Source organism: Lethenteron reissneri, chromosome 18 (assembly GCF_015708825.2).
Source record: "Lethenteron reissneri isolate LAM-NWPU_2019-01 chromosome 18, ASM1570882v1, whole genome shotgun sequence".
Classification (NCBI taxonomy): domain Eukaryota; kingdom Metazoa; phylum Chordata; class Hyperoartia; order Petromyzontiformes; family Petromyzontidae; genus Lethenteron; species Lethenteron reissneri.
Window position 1 is genome coordinate 15,238,756 of NC_083796.1, and position 21,522 is coordinate 15,260,277.

A 21,522-nucleotide genomic window follows, 5' to 3' on the forward strand; every position below is an offset into this window, starting at 1 on the left:
CACAGCACCCAGCACAGCACCCAGCACACAGTCAGCACAGCACCCAGCACACAGTCAGCACACAGCCAGCACACAGCACACAGCCAGCACACAGCACACAGCCAGCACCCAGCACAGCACCCAGCACACAGTCAGCACACAGCCAGCACCCAGCACACAGTCAGCACACAGCCAGCACCCAGCACACAGTCAGCACACAGCACCCAGCACACAGTCAACACAGCCAGCACACAGTCAGCACACAGCCAGCACACAGCACACAGCCAGCACACAGCACCCAGCACACAGCACCCAGCACACAGTCAGCACACAGCCAGCACACAGCCAGCACACAGTCAACACAGCACCCAGCACACAGCACCCAGCACCCAGCAGGGCGGGCAACTCCACACGCATCAGCCACGAGACCGCCAGGGGGCGACATCACGAGCCCAGGCGAACAGCTGCTGGGGTGTCGTGGGGGTGATGGTGGTGTAGTAGTGGTGGTGGTGTCGTGGTGCTAGTCGTGGGGGTGATGGTGGTGTCGTGGTGGTGGTGTAGTGGTGGTGGTGTCGTGGTGGTGTGGTGGTGTAGTGGTGGTGGTGTGGTTTGTGCTACGTTGCTCTACGAACCCGGTGACCCGGATTCGATTCCCGCTCATGGCCAACACCGGTGACGATTATCCGAACCAGTCCTGGCCCTCCCCTAGGTCGACTCAGCCTCAAATGAGTACCTGGCGTATCTGGCGCAATGTGTAAACATCGCCACCGGGGAGACAAAGGCGGCCGGGCGTGGTGTTGGCCACCCACCCCCTCGTGTGCCGTGCCGGCCTGAATACGTGCTACTCGCTGACGGCACTTGCCCCGCCTGTCGACAGCCTACACGGGGGATCTTTGTCTTTGGTGCCACCGGTGGTGCCCCTCGAGACGGGCAGGGGGCAGCGACTGACGACCACGTGGGAGACCCAACCTCAACTAGTGGTGGTCCAATCTCGACTAGTGGTCGTCCATCCTCAACTAGTGGTGGGTCGTCCATCCTCAACTAGTGGTCGTCCATCCTCGACTAGTGGTGGTCCAATCTCGACTAGTGGTGGTCCAATCTCGACTAGTGGTGGTCCATCCTCGACTAGTGGTGGTCCAATCTCGACTAGTGGTGGTCGTCCAATCTCGACTAGTGGTGGTCCAACCTCGACTAGTGGTGGTCGTCTATCCTCGACTAGTGGTGGTCGTCCATCCTCGACGAGTGGTCGTCCAATCTCGACTAGTGGTGGTCGTCCACCTTCCACGGGACACTTTTTGCCATTGTGACACATCTCAACCCGAGCTGGACATGAGCAAGCAAGGGGCATGTACAGTGCAACTAAATACAGTAGTTTCGCGACCAATATCATCCATAATACTGTACAGGTTTCTTTTTGGGTGAGATCGCGTAAATATATCAATGTGTCGTTAAACCCGCCACCACCCGACACAGCCAACTAGTAAGGTTTGGCACGTGAACATCACAAATCTGGCTGTCGCCTGATGAAGCTAGTTGTAATTACTGGCGAAACGTCGTACTCGGATTGTAAATGTTGTGGCTTGGTTCTCCAACACACCGGTGTGCTGTACTAGTACACTACACTATACACTACACTACTATAATTCTAGATTTGAAGCTTTCGTGACTGCAAGGATTCATATTCTTAGGTTTTTCGGTAAAGTCACGTAGGTAAAAAAATCTAAATTAATAAAAGTAAAATAAAATTAAAATCACGTTTCGGAGGCAACACAAGCTTCCGTCTTCAGGTGGAACCGTCACAGCCCGACAGCTGTATCAAGTAAATGAGAGATTACAGGAGATACCACTCCGTTTATATAATGGTTGAGGGGGGGGGGCAGGGATGGCCCACTTTTTATTATTATGGTAAGGTGCGGTTTGAAACTATGAATAGACTGCATAACAAAAGACTGAGCTTTTATTATGGAGAGGTTCGGTTTGTGACTACGCCTAGCCTACATAATAAAAGTGTGAAAAAAGAAAGCTAAACCTGGTAGAAAGCTAAACCTGGTGAAACAACTGGCTGTCCATCAGTAACCTGCAATAGTTTTCTGTCAAATAAGATGGTCCAAATAAGTGGAGTTAAATCTTTTTTGCATGGTTAATCACATCTTTCCGATGATTAAAGGTGCGGCTTGAGACTATGAATAGACTGCATAACAATTGGCCACGTTCTGTTTACGTGACAACCCTTACTAGTTGGCTGTGTCGGGTGGTGGCGGGTTTAACGAGACATTTACATATTTACGCGATCTAACCCAAAAACAACCTCTATTACAACTAAACAACTGAAGACATATACAGTACTGTACTAACACACATCAGAGTTCCAACCTGGATCAATATTTTCAAATATAAGCCAGCGAAAGCGGGTTGGAGTGCGTTTGGAAAACTGAAATTGATTAGGAAAATCTGCCTAAAGAATCAGGTTTTTAATGACACATTGATCAGATTCACAGAGAAAATACAACGAATGCTCAAGTGTTGCTTGGAATTACGCCGACACACAGGAAGAGTAACATGTGTGCAAGTTATAGACATCATATTGACGGTCAAGCAACGTGGAAGATACCACCCCTAAAGGGGTAATCACTGCCCATCGCTGGAAAAGGGAAATGCTCTGAACGTCAAAAGCAGCGGGCCCGGCTATTCAAACAAAATTAGTGGAAATGTACTGAAAGTGTTTACAGGATATATATTTATTGACATCCACATCCACTATGTCCATATATGTTTTTATTCATACAGAACAGATTGTCTTAATAGCAGTTGTGACCACCAAATACGTATAATAAAACTGCCTGAAAATATTGTTCATGAACATTATAACAATATTAATATTTTAATGAAGTTACAAATTTTGTTTAAAAAAAACCCCAAAAACGAAACAAAAACATTCTCATCCGCAACGTCACGTCAACAATAAAACGCCACCGTTGTTTTACACCGCCGCGTATGGAACAGACACGTGCCTTTTTATTTAAGCACCTAATACAAAAAAATAAACTACGTATTTAAATGTAACCTAAACAAAATGGTAAACAGCATATCTTTAATTTAAAAGTCTCTAATGTTAGCAAACCAACATTGTCATTGTTGACTGAATGCATATGTTACATATAACCGGGCGCAAATGTCGTGGGCAGCACGCCGTCTAGTCGACGAGCTTCAACCAGCCTTTCCGGTAGTCTTGCAGAAGCTCCAGATAATACTGCCACCCGGGTTCGCTGTCGTACGTGACGACGTAGATGGCCTCCAGGGGGTCGTCGTGCTCCTCGTACAGCTGCGTCACCACCCCCTGGTACCACCTCTCCGTGTCCTCGTCGTCGTAGAGGTGCAGCACGCGCCTGCCCACCAGGTCTGGGTACAAGTCTCCGCCCGTCTTCTTGTCGCTCGGGGGCTCCTCCTCTCGTTTGCCCCCGTCCGCGTTTCCGCACGCCCGTTGTCTGCCGCGCGAAAGTTTCGGGGAAATCTCGCTTCGGTCGCCTTTGCGCTTGCATCTGCTTTTCTTCCCAGGCACCACCTGGACGAGACGTCGTTCCGAACTCGCGCCTCTCTGCGACCTGAGTTGAATGCCGGACGTCTTCTGCCTCAGAGACCTGCGTAATGCTGGCGTCTGCTTTTTCAGCTTTTTCTCAGCCACCTGGGAACTCGCCCGCAGGTGTTTAAGTCTTGGCCGTTTCACCCGGCCACATCCAGGGGATGCCTCTTCCGTCAAAGGATCACGTACGTGCTTTTGGTCCTTGGTTTCTGAACCCATGGCAGGATTTACATCGTCAAAAGCGGTTTCTTCAAATGGCACCTCAGTGTCACGGACAACCTCCAACGCTTCAAACTCTCGCTCTTGCGTATCTACAGCCTTGTTCTCAAGTTGACCGGCACTCGTGGAAAACGTTTTTTCTTTCCGCGCAACCCTCAATGGGCTCTTGAGCCGAGTCCTAACTTCGTGTGCCTGATGATGGCTTCGTATTATTAAAGGTGGCACCGTTTTCCTCTTCACCACTGGGTGACCCGAGGTTTGTTCAGTGGTCGCCAACTTTACTTTTGAAGCCTCACTCTCGTCCTCAGGTGTTGCCATCACAATGGAAGTTGTCATGTCCCCCTTCAGTTTCAGCAGCGGAACACGTCTCTTACTCGCTTTGTCCTCCGACTTGCATACCTCGTTTTTGCTCAGAAATGTGTCCGATGCCTGTTGGTGTTTATCAGTTCCAACAGACTCTTTTAGCAACCTTGGACTCGACCTTTTGTGAAGTCGTTGTTTGACACCGTGAACGTATTTAGACCTTTTAACTTCAAGCGGTTTGTTATTCTCTTCAATTGTATTCTCGGATTCTACAGCTATGGAGCAATGCACGTCATCAGCAGAGTGCTGGATCGTGCCGGAATTCTCAGGCTCGTATCTCGGAGGCGACGACAATAATACGTTTGCATCCTTTACATCGGACGATGAAATAACCGGATAGGTGGCTGCAGAGTCGGACGACACGTCGGTCGTGGTGGAATGCGGATCCTCTCGGGGAGAAGGAGCGATCAACGGCGTGCATTCCAGATTGGCGTCACTTCCACTCCGAGCGCTGTCCACTGCCGCTCCTCTGGAGCGTTCCGCGTTTTCGTCAGCAGGGCCCGTCTGCTCGCACGGATTAGAATCGTTCGTCACAACGGCCGACTCGGCGATGTCGCTACCCGCGGCTTCGCCCACGGAGGGCTCCTCTTCCGCGCCCGCCGGTGACGTTTGGGGATTTTCCACAAAGAGGCACTGTGCCTTGGTGGTGGCACCACGGTCTTCCTGGTGAGAGTCCTGCGAGGAGCAGACTCTCTCACATAACTCGTTTGTCGCCTCTGCTGCACGGTCTCCCCCTCCGTTTTCTGTAGAATCAACAGGGTTCTTTTCCAACTCGGTCGCTTCATTGTTTTGATCTGCAACACAATACAGCATTACAGTCACGTGCAGCTCGGCAATAGTGCACACGGTTCAGGTGGCACAAACAGCAGACAACTGAAAGGCATCTTTTGGTATTTAACCAACCGACTACCGAGACAGAAAGCATCTTTATAATTCAATGAATGCGAGGCTGTAGGAATAGATAAACAAAAATCAAGGGAAATCAATGCCCGGGCTATACTGTCCATTCATGGCCGACACTCCACTAATGTATTATGTTAACCTTAGCTTGACAAATGGAGAGATTGCAGATGCCGCCAAACTGCATCGGCAGGCATGGGAGGGGGGGCCCAGACCCGCAGTGTGCAAACGTCACCGTGTCCACATTGTTGAGTCAAAGTTAAGGGGGTTTTAAATCAATACACATACAGATATGTGAACCCTCAAGAGATAGATCGTTTTATTTATGTTGTAATAATGGTGAGAGACACTTATAACGGAGCACTTTGAATCATGTCACGTTCAGATAGTACTGAGACACTGCCAATCGGTGGCAGGATGCGGAGGTGGGCACAGTATCTACAGTGCGTGTAACACAAATAAGTTAATCCATGACGAGTGGAGTTTGTAATTGGTATGTAAACTACAAACCTTAAAGTAACTAGTATTGTGTATCCAAATTACAAGACATTCAGTTAATTGTTTGTATAAACATCACATTTCTCCAGTACTTTATCATTTGAATGTATTTTGGCAAACTCTGCCGAGATGGCAGTACAGAAATTGAGTTTGTAATCTATCTCTATACATTTCCCATTCAAAAAGTATTTAAATTAAATCTAATAATCATAAATTTGATTATTGACTGCACAATGCATTAAGATTAACTTAACATGCACGAACTAGAGCAGTAATATCGGGAGGGAATAAAACGTGGGTTTAAATCGAATAATAACCACTTTTGAAATGATGTCAAGAAAATTTCCATTTAAACGTTTGAGAAGTTGTGAATAAACACGAAGGGCAATTTATCTGCCTGGCGACGGTCACAGCAGTGAGTTAGCAGCTGGGATGATGGAAAATCCAATCGCGAATGCCCCCAAAGATACAGCTGCGTTTCCATCAAGTCACATCAAGAGCATCTTACAATGGACACGGCACCAAACTACTGCACGGCCAAAAATACACACGTGACCAAAGTTACCTGCACGCTGCCAGCTGACGCAAATATCTCGTGAGGATTTACAGAGCAGCCTTCCGAGAGAGCGCTGCTTATTGTCGTTGTTCAATGTGCAGCATTAACAGACGTGTATGCACTGGATTGACTAATTGTGTGGCGATGCTTTGCTGACCGTGGTGCCCAAGGACAAATAACTAAAATCTCTCAACATTCGTGTCGTTAATAATGGCCACTGCCCACGACGACGCCTATTCAAAATCCGTCTTGTTTTTAAGGCAGCGCGATGGATGAACGTGTTGAGTTTTCTCGGATCGGCAAGTATGATATCAATTTAATAAATCTAACTTTGATATCTAGTGTTAAATATTACTAAAGATTTACTTTCAAATCGAGTGTGCATTTCACTGTGATTTAAATAGAAACAAATATTATAGGAATTACATTGCATTGAAAAATAATCTCAAATTTGTAAAACTCTCAGATGAAGCATTATAAAGATACAATGTTTTAAAGTCGAGGACTTTGGCTTCTGGCCACCGTTATTGATAGCGTACTAAAGTGAATCATTAATAATGCACAATGCAGAAAAAAATCCCAAACGTCTCATTCTCGATTGTCGCCATGCACAGGCACACACCGTCAGATCTGCGTAAACAAAATCATTAAGAGAGCTCACCAATACATTTCTTCATTTTCTCCAGCCAGCAACAGTACAGGAGCTCTGGGTAGACTTCCTTCAGCTTGTCAAACGGGAAGAGAGTGAACGAGCCCGTTTCCTGCGTATTCTCTGAACAACACACTGCCCCAAGCATTTTTTCTTCCCTGAGAGTTGCCGGTCTGAGGACCACCTTGCAGCACTTAAAGACGTTGAGGATGACGAGCTCAGAAAGGCCGGGAAAGAGTTTCTCTTGCAGGGCCGAGACCGGAATGAAAATCCTCTCCAATCGAGCCACGGACGGGAAGGGGCAAAGGCTCTTAGAGACCAGAGTCTGCAGTTCGCGTGCAAATTCTTCGAGGCGGGTTTGAATCGAGATGTTTTTGAGGAACATTTCTTTTGTGGTGCTGGACGCGTGCTCGTGGATTTCTGCAGATCGGCTGCTCGTCTGCGCCACGGAATGCGAGTTTGATCCCCGCTTTGTGCCGCCACCGCCACCTCCTCCGTGCTTTGTAACGTACGACGCCTCCCCGGTGGGTTTGCTCTCCGAGACGTGAGAAACTGTTTGCCCCCGCTTGGGGCCGTGCCTTAGATGTTGAAAGGCCTGCTGAAGATTGTGGCTACTGCTGGCCGCGGACTTTTCGACCATTTCGCTCAGAAGCTGATGTAGGTTTAGCAGATGTTTGTGCAGGTGACCTTCTGGTTTAGAGTCCACGCTCAACTGACTGTTACCACCGCCTGCTTGGTTGTACGCAGATACCATGTCTACATTGGTGCTGCTATCCGGGCTGCAACGTTCGATGTTTACCGAAGCTTTGCTTTTTATTGATAGGGCACTTTCCGAACATTCAAGTTCATTTGGCAACACTTTATCACTTCGCTTTTCTAAGGCTGTACGAGGTCCTTCTTTCTGTGGACATGTTCTTGGCACAACATCTTCCAAATGTACATCGCCACTACTTTGCTCAGGCACATTAACGCTCATACATTCTATTTCAGTCTTCTCAGCACATTCATAATCCAGTTCCTTTTCTGAAGTGTGCAGCACGTACTCTTTACAGCTTTTTAACTTGCTTAGGTCCAAGATCTCACGCTTTCCGATCTTCTCCACTGTAAGGTCAACGGGCAACTCATTTTGCTCAGTATTCTGTCCACAGAGCTGATGGTCTAAGTTGCTGACAAGTACGGTCTGAAAGTGGGGAACATGCGTGTGCAAACTGCTGTTGCTATGATCCATCTTCTCCACTACGCATTGGTCTATGACAGAGTTTTTCCGGACACTTATATTGGCCATGCCTGGTTCCTCTTTTTTGCTTTGCAGAAGCATAGATGCCGAGGCAGTTGCAACTTCTGCTCCTGCTAGTTTTGTACTCGGACCCAGATGTTTGTACGGAGGCTGGAACAGTTGTTTATCACCAAAATGTTTTTTGCAAGATTCGTGTTTCGCAGAATATTTCATGGACTCGCTAATGGGTGGGATTACCAGCTCAACATTTGCGTATTCTTTTAAACCAACCGTTCTCGACACTGTCATTTCTTTCTTGGTAACAGGTCCAGCAGACATCGACGTTGGCGATGGTAGGTGCCCTGGCGTGGACACTTCTTGTTTTAATGAATGTAAAGATAACGTGGTGGGTGGATTGTTTACGGGACTTTGCCCATGTCCGAACGAATGTTTTTCATTCTTTTGATATGCCTCTTGCTGAACAAGATGTTGCACGTTGCTGTAATCCTTTTCGATGCAGGCAGCATGAGTATTTATAATCCACTCTTTTCGCCTCTTCGGAGGCAAAGAGTTCAGTGCACAAGGCGCTTGACAGGAAATGCGCTCTGCGGTAGATTCCGTGACAAACGAGGACATAATCCTGTTCAGAGTTTTACTCAGCGGCGAGCCGTCCGATCGCATCGGCTCGCTCTGTTCTCTCTCGGGCTTCTTCACAGCCACATCGCTGGCTTGGCTCTTTTTTGAGTTCAGAGCTGTGGTTTGTATTTCAGGTGAAGTGATTTGCTCGGTCATCTTCTTCACAGTTTTTTCAAACTCCAAGATCGAAGAGACCTTCTGCTGTGCAACACACTTGTCCGTCTGTTGACTTTTGGCTTTCCTGTGCTCTTCTTTATGCTTTGAATGCGCCCTCTGCTCTTGATCCTCCCTGTGCCTGTCTCTCGTTTTGGCTTCATTTTCACCGCACGAAGTGAACAAACGATTGCCGGTCGATCGCGCATCCGTCGTCACGGGACTCACCAACTCCGGCGAGAGACTGAAGACGTCACGAATGACTGGCCCTGTCGAAGAGGTAGAAGCATGCTTGGTTGACCTCACGGAACCTTGAACGATATCCTTAACGCCCGGCCGCGTGCCGCTTTGCGGTTGCTGCAAGACGTGACCGAACATTATGTTTGGATGCTCCTTCGTTGGGTGTGCATGAGAAAGTTTGTTTCCATCGACCTGCTTTTCATCGACATGGCTCGCGGTGTTCTGAACGGCTCCCCAACTGTAGACTCGGCTGATGACCGGCAAGTTTGCGTAAGGGCCGCAGTTTGACACGGCGTTGTCGCTCCAAGCCCACTTTATGCGTGGCAACGAGGCGTCTTGACAGACGGTCCTGGGAACAGCCGTCGTGGGAGAGGTGTTCAGGGGATGGATCAGAAGTTGCTCCGGCGCGTCGCGTGTCGACTGGCAGAAGGACTGCGCGTGCGGTTGTTGCTGTTCGGAAAAAGAGCCCGAAGACGTTTTCTTCGGCACGTTTGGATCTCTGTTCCTGACGATTGCTTGGGACTGAACTGTCGATGACCTTGGAGGCCAATGCGCATGGCCAGCCTCCACTTTCGGAAGCACTTCACCCTTGAGCTGTTTCTCTCTTGAACAAGCCAACAAAGAATTCACGGAGTGAACCCTGCTTTGATGACGCACACTTCTCTGCTTTATTACAGAGTTTGACACTTCAGGGGACCTGTCAGAATATTGAACATGTACAAGCTTTGGTGGCTTTTCCAATGGTCTGGCGGAAATGTGTTTCTCTCGGAAGTCCTGCTGCGATGAGGACAGAGCAGGGCTGCATGCCAGAGAACTAGCCATGTTCGTGTGATGGTCGTACGGTCTGCTTTTGTCTAAGTATAAGGCCCTTGTATCTTCTTGCGTATTAGGCAAGGGGTTACTGAAAGCGGGAGAATTCTGATATGGGTAATGCATGGGATATTTTCTTGAAAACGATGTCGACTGTATCGGTGGCAAATTGACGACTGTGTTCTTAACAGAACCCAGCACCATGTGGGGTGCCAAGTTGGCCACAGAGGAGGGATGCATGGAAAACATCTTGGGGAAGTCTACACTTTGAAAATTCTGAAACATTCTCGCAGGGTCAGTGAAGGTCGCTGTGGTCTTGCCAAAACCGCTCTGGAGGGGGGCCTGGGTCGCCAGCAGCACGCCGCCGCTGCAGGTCGTGACCAGGGGCACGGTGGCGACCTCCTTACTCGCGATCGAGCAACTGGGAAAGACGCCACAAACCTGACCAGTGTCCAAGCCAACGGAGCTCTGATTGCACTGGTCCGCAAAGCCAAACGCGAGCGGGAATTGCGAAGCGTCTTGCTTGTGCTGTAAGGAAAGCGCTTCCTTCTGGCAGTGCACATACACTGGGTAGGGGGGGTTGTGCTGTGTGCCGACCAGCTGAGTGGATCTTCTCTCGATGAAGTTGTTTGGTGCGTGACTGATGGTGGAGGTCGTGAGCACCGGTGATATCGTGGCAGAAATGTTGTGGTTCAAAAGCTGAGAAATGGCCGGGTAGCAGCCTGCTGCTGTGTAGTACGCTGCTACATTGGGATGCCCCTCCATTCTTGGCACCTTGCTTGAATCGTGAGACTCGATGCAGCTCAGCAGACGTTTCCTTAGACTCATTTTGGGAGCGTCATTGGCAGTGCAGATCTGCGATTAGAAACAAAAACCAAGAGGCAAAGACATTAGAAAAACAAAGCACGTGTTGTTCAGACAATGCACAATACATAGCGAAAAATTTACGGAAAATTTTGACTTAAAGCTTTCGTGACTGCAGGAATTCATATTCTTTGGGTCACGTAGAGAGGTTGTCTTTGAACGACGGACTAAGTGGACGCGGGGGGGGGGGGGGGAGTGAATAATTAACTTCATTGTGTGGCCATCCGTAGGGAAATGAGACAATAAAAACGTACCAAAAGTCCATTGTAAAGTCTTACAATGAAGGGAGCATGGGTTATCTTATATACACATACACACAAGACACGCGGGCTACCAAGTTTTTCCAGGACGCCACCTAATTTGCCGAGACGGCAATTTATGGCAATAATAGCAAGCAGCCCTTGTCACGAAGCACTGCGCCTTTCTGTTGCGCAGACGCACGTGCCATTTATCTGCGCTTGTTTTTAATATGTTTGCCAGGACAGCGGTGCCTCTAGCTGCATCGTGCGTCACGCGTGGACTCCCTGCTGAAGCAGAAATAATTGCAGCCACTGCAACACAGCCAAGACTTCCCATCGGTTTACCCCTGTAGCCTCAGCTGTGCGAGGTATCAGCTCTCGGCTAGCCTTACTACCCAGAATACAATTCGCATGTGGCCAGATTACAAATAGGTGCCACGATCCGCAGAAAGTTCCAGATGGTTTCCCCAGTCGCAGCGCACACCGATGTAGAAATGTGTTCACCGTAAGATGGAAACTCACCTCACTGAATGGAAGCCATTAAGTCTTCAGCTGATTTTTCAACATCTGGCTAAAGACACAAAAACAACATTGGATTATAAAGTGGGCTCATTTCTGAATACAACATTTCATTCTAAATGGAAATGGACACACGCCACGCACGCAACGCTATCAAGCAAGCGGCGGTGTCGGGTGTGGGGATTTAAAGGAGGGCAGGTGTGTTACGGTTCAAACAAAATGCTTTGGCAAGCTTATTTAAACAACACGGGCACGATTCACGAGGCTCAGTAACACCCTCGTGTAGCTGAAGGGATGCACCGGTTTTACACGTGTACGTTTTAAATTCGAAAGTGCTGGACGCATCTTGAAACTAAATAATGAATTTGAATGAATAATGCATACAAACAGCACACGCGAAAAGACAACCCACAAAACAGCCGCACGTTGCCCGAGGCAAAACAAACCATCGTGTTATCGTCTCGTTCTCTCACCTGTGCCCCCCCCCCTCCACCACCACGACCAAGCCAAAACTTTCTGCAGTAGCTCAAGGCAAATATCACGACCACAGTTCCAGAATAAACCCCTCGTTCGTGACCCAAACATCGCACCTCTTGGCTTTGACAGTCCTGGAATACACCAGTGGTGTAACCATCAACCGCATCCCAACATCACCAGGCGAATGCGCACATCTCCAAGACGAATGGAAAATTAACGACAAGCCGGAGTTGTGCGACTGTGGCCATGCAAGTCAAACTATGGACCGTACGGTTAGGTCACAGACACACAGAGCGAGAGGCAATGAAAACTGAGACTCAGAGATACAGAGACCCACAGATACATTAAAGAATAACAATAGTAGTGCCATTGTCGCCATGCAAGTCAAACTATGGACCGTACGGTTAGCTCAGACACCCAGAGCTAGAGGCAATGAAACTGAGACTCAGAGACACACAGAGACCCACATACACATTAAAGAATAACAGTAGTAGTGCCGTTGTGGCCATGCACTGTAGTCTGCATTCCTTTAACGGAGGAATAACAAAACTATACAAACTCTCTCCTGGAGCCTTCTCATAGGCTAGCAGACCTTAACATTTAACACAGAACTACTACTCGTGCTTTAGCAGCTGGTTGTACAAAACCCTGCTCGTGCATCATGTACGGAGTGACAAACCATTGGGAGAATTTCACTTTCGTGGTTTCATGCTAGCGTAGTCATCCATTGGGTCTCCTAAATCTGCTGGGCCTTGTGGTGTAGCTTGGTCTGCTTCATTATTGCTGTTGTCCAGGGACTTATTGCAAACCTCCTCTCTTCCAAATTCAGATTTTCCAGCAGGGAACAGACTTGGGACTGAGCAACATAAAGCATGGACACTAAAACCATTCTCAGGCAACCAGGTAAATGTGCTTTACCAATACGTTTTATAATTAGGAAAACAGTAGAATAGCAATCTGTACTTCACACTTGTTATAACACGAAAAATAACTAAAGGCCGACCAACAAATGGATGGATACAACGCCCATACCAAAGAGGTGAAGGTTAGAAGAATGTTCACTTAAGGGTGCACCTGTGGACGTTAGAGCGAGTATCACTCCACGTCTTTTCTTCCTTCAACTTCTCAACAACCCTGGCTTCACACTCGTCATGAGTCGGTGGCAAGGTACATTGTTAAGGTCTTGGTTGATGGGTTGGTTACCTTTGGCAAAACAAAAGTGTAAACACCCTTGCAGTTTGCATGACAAACAACAAGAAAGTTGAGCCATAATTTATAAAAAAAGGCACCCATACTACTAACAGACTGACAAATATGGATGCAGAGGCAGACACAGAGACAGACACACACCACTGAAAAAACAAGAGGCAGACACGGAGAACGTGGGGTTGGGAGAGCGTGGGGTTGGGAGAGCGTGGGGTTGGGAGAGCGTGGGGTTGGGAGAGCGTGGGGTTGGGAGAGCGTGGGGTTGGGAGAACGTGGGGTTGGGAGAGCGTGGGGTTGGGAGAGCGTGGGGTTGGGAGAGCGTGGGGTTGGGAGAGCGTGGGGTTGGGAGAGCGTGGGGTTGGGAGAACGGTGGGGTTGGGAGAGCGTGGGGTTGGGAGAGCGTGGGGTTGGGAGAGCGTGGGGTTGGGAGAGCGTGGGGTTGGGAGAGCGTGGGGTTGGGAGAGCGTGGGGTTGGGAGAGCGTGGGGTTGGGAGAACGTGGGGGTGGGAGAGCGTGGGGTTGGGAGAGCGTGGGGTTGGGAGAACGTGGGGTTGGGAGAGCGTGGGGTTGGGAGAGCGTGGGGTTGGGAGAGCGTGGGGTTGGGAGAGCGTGGGGTTGGGAGAACGGTGGGGTTGGGAGAGCGTGGGGTTGGGAGAGCGTGGGGTTGGGAGAACGTGGGGTTGGGAGAGCGTGGGGTTGGGAGAGCGTGGGGTTGGGAGAGCGTGGGGTTGGGAGAACGTGGGGTTGGGAGAGCGTGGGGTTGGGAGAGCGTGGGGTTGGGAGAGCGTGGGGTTGGGAGAGCGTGGGGTTGGGAGAACGTGGGGTTGGGAGAGCGTGGGGTTGGGAGAGCGTGGGGTTGGGAGAGCGTGGGGTTGGGAGAACGTGGGGTTGGGAGAGCGTGGGGTTGGGAGAGCGTGGGGTTGGGAGAGCGTGGGGTTGGGAGAGCGTGGGGTTGGGAGAACGTGGGGTTGGGAGAGCGTGGGGTTGGGAGAGCGTGGGGTTGGGAGAACGGTGGGGTTGGGAGAGCGTGGGGTTGGGAGAGCGTGGGGTTGGGAGAGCGTGGGGTTGGGAGAGCGTGGGGTTGGGAGAGCGTGGGGTTGGGAGAGCGTGGGGTTGGGAGAACGTGGAACCAACGCGACCCCCCCACCACCACCAGACATAAACAAACGCAGAGGCAGCAAGCAGCGTCGGCGGCAGCAGCAGTCGCGTGAGGACCGTAGCCGCTAGGTGCAAGCGGTGCAGCGCTGGCGAGGATGCTGCAGCGGTGACATCATGCTCCCAGTCCACCCACGCACACCGACTTGACATTTTTTTTTGCTTGGCCACATACAGCAATTAAACACAAGATCAATGAATTAAAAATGTATAAAGGTTAAATCGCTAACCATGGTTAAAATTCATTGCCGAGGAATGTGCATTCAATGAAATAAAGATTCGCCTGCAGTGAAAACTGCACGCAGCTACAAATACATCGGCCTGCCAGAAGGAGAACGCCAAAGTTGGATTTTAAATTGTGGCGGAAAACATCATTTCAAATGTGTCCCTAATTACCTATGCGCGAGTAATTTATGCAATGGGTAGTGTGCGTACGTGCTTATAATATCATTATAGTAGAAACATCTCTATAGTTGAGTAAGCACAATGTAATTTTTAAATACATTTTACAGCAAATATAATATTATCTGTTAATTGTAATAATTACTCGCTATTTGTCTTCACATGATAAACGTGGTGCTTCTGTTCACCATTTCCGAGAAACGTTGAAGCGTTACTGTCCGCCTGTCCTGTCCGTAATGGGGCCATGATGATGACCCTCGTAAAAAAATACCCAAGATAAATAAAAATGTAAATAAAATATTTGTTTCTGTTTGGGACTCTCCCCATAGAATACCAGTTAAATAGATCAACTGGTTGTCCAAATAAAAGGCAACAAAAACCAGCGCTAAATATGAAGCCTTCTCCGCCGGAGCGCAACGACCTCATTGCGAGTAAGGTCATCTCACCATGTCACATCATGCGCCCGTGTGACGTCACCCTGCGCTGCTGGGAAGGAATTCAGCGTGATCACCATTAGCCACGATCGATCAATCCGCTGCTGAATGAAGGCCTAGGCAAGCTGCCACCACCGCTCATGGCGCTGCGATGTAGCGATCCATCTCGCGCCTACACGCCAGCTGACATCATCCTTCCTGCCCCATGAGCCCGAGACATGTCCCCAAGCACGTTCCCTCCTTGGGCCACCACTGCACTGTTATTCTTGACCACCCACAACCTTCATCCCATATCGTGACGAGTCCTGCCCAAGCCCAATGACTTCTGTAAAGTCAATATGATTGGAACCTGCATGTGCTCTCCGAGCAAAGTCAATGTAATGCTTCTCAGCGCACCATTCAGCTCTTGTTCCAATTCGTTTGCCAATGTCCGTGTTTCTGATCCGTACATCACGAAAGACCGCATGCACTCAAGATTTTTTTTCAAAGAATACTTCCGATGACAAACACACGTGGGAAAGCATTGCAGAAACCATGAACATGCACGGGTTTTCTTGTCATTTATAAGGAGCTGCCCGTCTCAATAACGAACCAAATGTACGTTTCGCACTGCCTATTTCCCAAAGCACGGGGGGATGTGTGCCGTGAGCGCAGTGCAAATAAACACTGCCAGCCAACACCTCGGCAAGAGCCACGCCAAGAGAGGGAGCAGCGGAGGCCTGTGGGAGCACACTCGATGACGCACAACAGAGAGCCATTCACAGCACCCGCATCTTCTGCACACCACCAATCCTATTTTAAGATTATTCATAAAAACAGTGCCGTATATAGTTAGAATGATTTCATTTCTTCACAAAGGTGTTAGGGGTTTTAGCCAGGCGCTTGTTTGGATGCTTGGTAAGTTCCTTATCAAGTGCTGTGGAAGGAATCCTGAGCACATGGACACAATCCAGGCAACGAGCAGAGAACACTCAAATACTACAGACACAAAACCGTATTTCTGTACTTCCTCCCACAGGCACGTGGCTGAAACTGTGCCTCTGTCTCTATTACATGCAGCCATCATGAAAGACATTTGGTGTAACCATCAACCGCATCAGAACATCAACAGGCCGATGAGCACGAATGGAACATTAAAGACAAGAACATTAAAGACAAGCCACAATACGATTGTGGCCATGCAACACAAACTATGGACCGTGTCGTCTGCGCTGCTTCAACAGAGTAGCAAAAACGACACAAACTCTCGATGCGGATGCCCTCTCGTGTCTAGCACACGTCGACATTGGAATTAACTTCCTGAACATATTGCTGGCAAACACAGATCATGCAGGCGGTTTCTCAGTATAGAACTCAAAAGGTCCGCACAGACGGGCTCACGCTCCCACTATAATCAGAATATGTATTTATACTGGAGGAGTCCCATGGGCTATAAAGATGTCCAGTCGGGGTGGGTAAGAAGGTTACAGCAACAAAAAATACAAAAACACGATAGTAGTGCAAAGCACAAGAAAGGTACAATTAAAACTAAACCATCCCTGATCCTCCCAGGAAAAGCCCACCGAGGTATTAACTTATTTTCCAGAAGCTACCAAATAGGCGACCTGGCCACAAGCAGGGAATTAGAGGCACGGCTCCTCCCAGAGGTGTGTTGTGGGTGGGGCAGCACAACAGTGAGACGCACCGCCAAGGAGACTCGACTCGAGTGGGCCACCCAAGGGGACAGAGGTGGTGGTGCCCGGCTGGGCCCTCCACCCTTAGCACAGCCCCTGTGCATTTCAGAGCTGCAGTACCAGAATACCACCCATGTCCGACCGCTACCACCCATCACGCGCGCGTCTCGTGCACTCTGGCGCACACTCTCACTCCTATCAGCGGCATCTTGTATCCAGCCAGAGCTTTGGGTGGGGAGAGGGCCTTGTTGAATCCCACTCATCGCCAACTACTCCAACATGTGCGCAGGAGACACACGAATTGGCTATTTTGAAGGAGCAAGGAGTTCTTTTTGCTCTAATTATTGAAGGCTGATGTCATAAAACTGTCATTACAAAACTAGTCGTATATACATGCCTATCTGGTGACAGACTGAAAGGCGTTGTTTCGCTTTGCCAAATTGTATGCAAGCTGGTAGGGCGCACCTTTCAAGGTTGGGTTTATAAACTGTCATTCTTCAGCGCAGCATTTGTAGATAAACACCTTTGAGTGGCCATCGTGGGACTGGAAGTTTGTCAAAACACGCATGTTCTGGGCCATCTGACAAGAGTGGATTTATAGTACTGTATTACTAAAGAGGTTTCGTTTTCGTATCACAGCGCAGAAAAAAAGGAGATATCACTGAGATTTGTTAACACTCATCCTTGTGAAGAGACTGGCTGCAGCTGTAATGCAGCTTTGAAGGAAGGTGCACCTTTATGCGTTGGAAAATAACAGTAAAATAATTTACTTTAAATGTAGCGAGTAATGTTATTCTCATTTATTCAACCACAAACAACACTCACTGTGCATTCATGTGGGAGGAAACCCGACTACTACTCTCTCTGATCGTGGATTCGGTTTCTCGGTACAGTACTCAAAAGTTCGGCACACCACGTGCTCACCGTCCCACTTGCTCAACTGCCACCGCCTCGCCATCGGAGTTGGTGGGGCGGTGTGACTGGTGAAGGAGTGGCAGCCTAAGGAGGGAGTTGCCCTACTTCCCAACAGGGCTAAGAGGTGCCCCACTGCAGTATCTTATGAAAAGGCGACTTTCATAACAATTCATGAACATTGCATTTTTTTTAAAGGATTTTAAAAACGACAAGCAAAACATTTGCGTCCTATTTTCGGCAAACAACACCACACATGGAATTCGTATTTGGCCTTTTAAAGTCACGGCGCAGTAATTCTGCTTCGTATTCATGAATAAAACCAGATACGCGATCCAAAACCAAACTTTGGCAGCAAGTTCAGCTCTGTAAACAGTCTCATCAAGCAGCCCGGGTATTTATTTGACTGCCGTAAAATAAATTTCAAACCACACTGGCTCCAAGAAACAGTACAGCACTGTATATGTAAATATAACTTCTAAGTTATAATCACGATGCTATCGTTGAGGAATCTTTACGGTTACACGTGTAACATACAAAACTAAATATAACTGTAACATGTTGTAATGTTTATGTTAAAGACCAACACACAACATTTGTGTTATGCAGGCCATGGCAAAATAATTGGTTGGTTTTTTTCATTGGCATAAATTGAGAAGACTGCTCCCGCTTACAATCACAGTGACTTTTACGCTGTGAACACGTAGGCATGCTGCAATATGAGGACAGCTTATTAGTTAACAAAAAACATTTATACCGATAGATACTGCTTATATATCAGAATGTCTAGAATAATATTACGACAATTTGTATCGCGTCATAACATAACTACACCACCACTTTTAATGACCGCACTCTTTAGCTCAACCACTGTCATCTTATGAACAATTGCTGCAAAGCGCCTTGGAATACGGTTCTATATAAATCCGTATAAGATAAGGACGCAAGCCATCTCACGCATACATCCAGAATAGACACATCATCATCATCATCCGAGACCCCAACATCTCCGATCCCTCAGGGCTGTGACATTCCTCCCCGAACAAATTGGTGTAGCCATCAACCACTTCAGGTCATCAACAGGCTGCTGCGCACATCTCCCTCATGGCCTGAACGTTACAGACAAGCCACAAGAGCGCGACTGTGGCCATGCAACACAAACTAGAGACCATAAAGTCAACCACTGTGGCCTGCGCTGCTTCAATGGAGGGCGAACAGCAACGCTCCACCAACTCTCTCTCCCGAAGCCCTCTCGTCGTGGCTAGCAAACCTCAACATTGTCGTCGAGCTCCTGAACATGTGGCCATCGTGCGCAAAAATAAAATAAAAAGTTTGTTAAGCGATTTTTGCAAAGATGTTGTGTAAGGTTCATCGAAATGTAATCAGTGACGTTTTAACAAAAGAATGTTTCTCGTGGAAGGAAAGATTGCGCTCTCAGGAGTAGGAGACCATCCATGGTCATGGTTGGCCTTCCGTGTGACATGAAGCGAGCGAGCTCCCTCCACCACTTGTGTCCGCATCAACAAGGTCATACGTTGCCGACCGTTTGATTAAGTGGAGGAGCGACTGGGAACTTAGGGTTAAACTTGAGACTCGGTGACCCAGAATGTTCAGCTGCAAGCTTCAAGGATGAGTCGTAGTTGGTCAACGGAACGAGGGAGGGCTCCACGTGGAAGGCGCAGTACATTGCGAGCCAGTCCGGCGCTCGCAGCGCGCACAACGCTCCTTTGTGCAAAGGCACCGAAATGGTAAATAGTAAAAGGCGGTATAATCGTGCACAAAATATAACACAAAACATTCCAAAACAAACACAATGTAACGACCAATAGGATAAATGGATCATGTAGGCCACAAGTGAGGGCTGGAGCACTGTACAGGACCTGTCAGACATAACAACGACGACGACGTAATATCGCCTAGAGCGGAAGGCAAACAGTGCCCCTTTCCTGTAGCGCTACAATGCCGCTCACGACAACGGCTGTGTCTGTGTTTTCCTTTTAACCCATGGCCTGGGGTAACTTGCATGGAGGTCTGCAATATCACACTACAAATTGTTACTTTTATTAGGCTCAACAATTCATCAGCTCATCAATTACAACTGGTTCTTAAGATGCTAGAATTGAATCGTGCGTCTGAGAATTTAACTGCTCTATTTTCGATGTCACAAAATGAAGTTAGTGCCCGGTTAGGCTGAATGAATGAGACAGCACAAACGAGATGTAAGGCTTTCGACAGGATGAATGAGACAAAAATGAACCATTACTGAATCGATCGGTGACCTCAAATCATTGCACAAGCAATTTTTACGCAGACGTTTTACAATAATAAGAGTGTATGATCATAATCAACGATTTTTGGGTTTAGATCGCGTTTATTTATAAATGTGTCGTAACCCTCCACCACCCGACACGGCCAATCAGTAAAAAATGTGTCACGTTGACAAAGACAAATAGTTCACTGCTTTAGCCCACCGGTGTGTTGAAGCAACAACATTCACAATTTGAGTACGACGTTTCGCTGGTAATTACAACCAGCATCATCGGGCAATTCGCCAGAATTCTGGCGAATTGCCCGATGATGCTGGTTGTAATTACCAGCGAAACGTCGTACTCAAATTGTGAATGTTGTTGCTTCAACACACCGGTGGGCTAAAGCAGTGAACTATTTGTCTTTGTCAACGTGACACATTTTTTACTGATTGGCCGTGTCGGGTGGTGGAGGGTTACGACACATTTATAAATAAACGCGATCTAAACCCAAAAATCGTTGATTATGAATAACATTGGTCGCGAAAGCCTACGTGTTAAAGAGTGTATGAATCGGTCATGATCAAGTGCAGTAATGCACTCTTCGTTGCAGGGCTACAAGGTGATCAGCGGAGGACAAGTGCAGCCAAATCAATTGTACTGTTCATGTATGCTCCAAGGTATATGATCCCCACTGTCATTAATACACATTGATCAGCATGGTTGATATATGGTCAAACAAACCCCATGACCAGCACGACATGAGAAGGCCGTCATCCAGCAGTGGATGAAAAGGAACGTACACGTACAGTACACTCGACTTGTTTCACAAGTTTTCTAATCGTCACATTTGTATCAAACGCTCCAATATCTAAATATTTCTGTGGTGTCCATAGGCTCAGCAGGCTAGTAGTTCCTCTGCCTGGTACGTGCGAGGTCTTGGTGCCGAGCTATCCAGGCAAGAAGGGAGGGGGGATGGGTCTCAGGCCTGCACGAATCAACACACATGGGTCATGGTCTAGTATCACGACTCAATTGTGTCTGGTTTGCAAAACAGAAACATCGAGTTTCCTGTGGGGTATTAAGGGTTTAAATGATGGCCTGCAATTGTCTACAATGGCATAATGCTGTAGTGCAATATGGAACATGAGGGTGCAGACATAGTAGGTTCCATGAAGGTGCTGTATCTATTACGGTACACGCTTCGGGAGAATTCCATGGAACATCGGTGCAAAATTTCACGTAAGCTTTAGACACGAAAACGTCACTACACATTTTAAGAAAAAGCATTTCAAGTGAGCTCAAAGAGGGCACATGCACGAGCAATTACAACACTGTATTACTTAAACATCCGGCCCTGATGGCGACAGTGGTTAGAGCACACAGCGTGCAATCGGAAGCTTTCAAGTTCAAATCCTGGCCAAAATTGGACTCGGTACTTCATCGCTTCAGGGGGTCTCTTCCAGGGTCTATAAAAAAGTACCACTTTGTGTAAAGTCAACAGTGGTTGTCTTCCTATGGAAAAAATTGCTCTCGCCACATGAATGTGGAAATGTGACGTTGGAACAACGCTGCAAACAGGGGAGACGCTCTGCG

At 48.1% G+C, this 21,522-nt stretch overlaps 1 protein-coding gene across 1 annotated transcript in view; it reads right to left on the reverse strand.

The window, feature by feature from the left end:
- Positions 1-3,172: 3,172 nt before the first annotated feature.
- LOC133343629 (uncharacterized) overlaps positions 3,173-21,522 on the reverse strand; it is a 29,940-nt gene continuing 11,590 nt past the window's right edge. Inside the window, exons 3-6 of the mRNA XM_061553320.1 lie at positions 11,425-11,473; positions 6,757-10,654; positions 3,749-4,935; positions 3,173-3,661 (exon numbers count right to left, since the gene is read on the reverse strand). Of these exons, the coding sequence (XP_061409304.1) occupies positions 3,173-3,661; positions 3,749-4,935; positions 6,757-10,627 (5,547 nt within the window). The 5' untranslated portion in view covers positions 10,628-10,654; positions 11,425-11,473. The remainder of the gene's footprint in view (positions 3,662-3,748; positions 4,936-6,756; positions 10,655-11,424; positions 11,474-21,522) is intronic.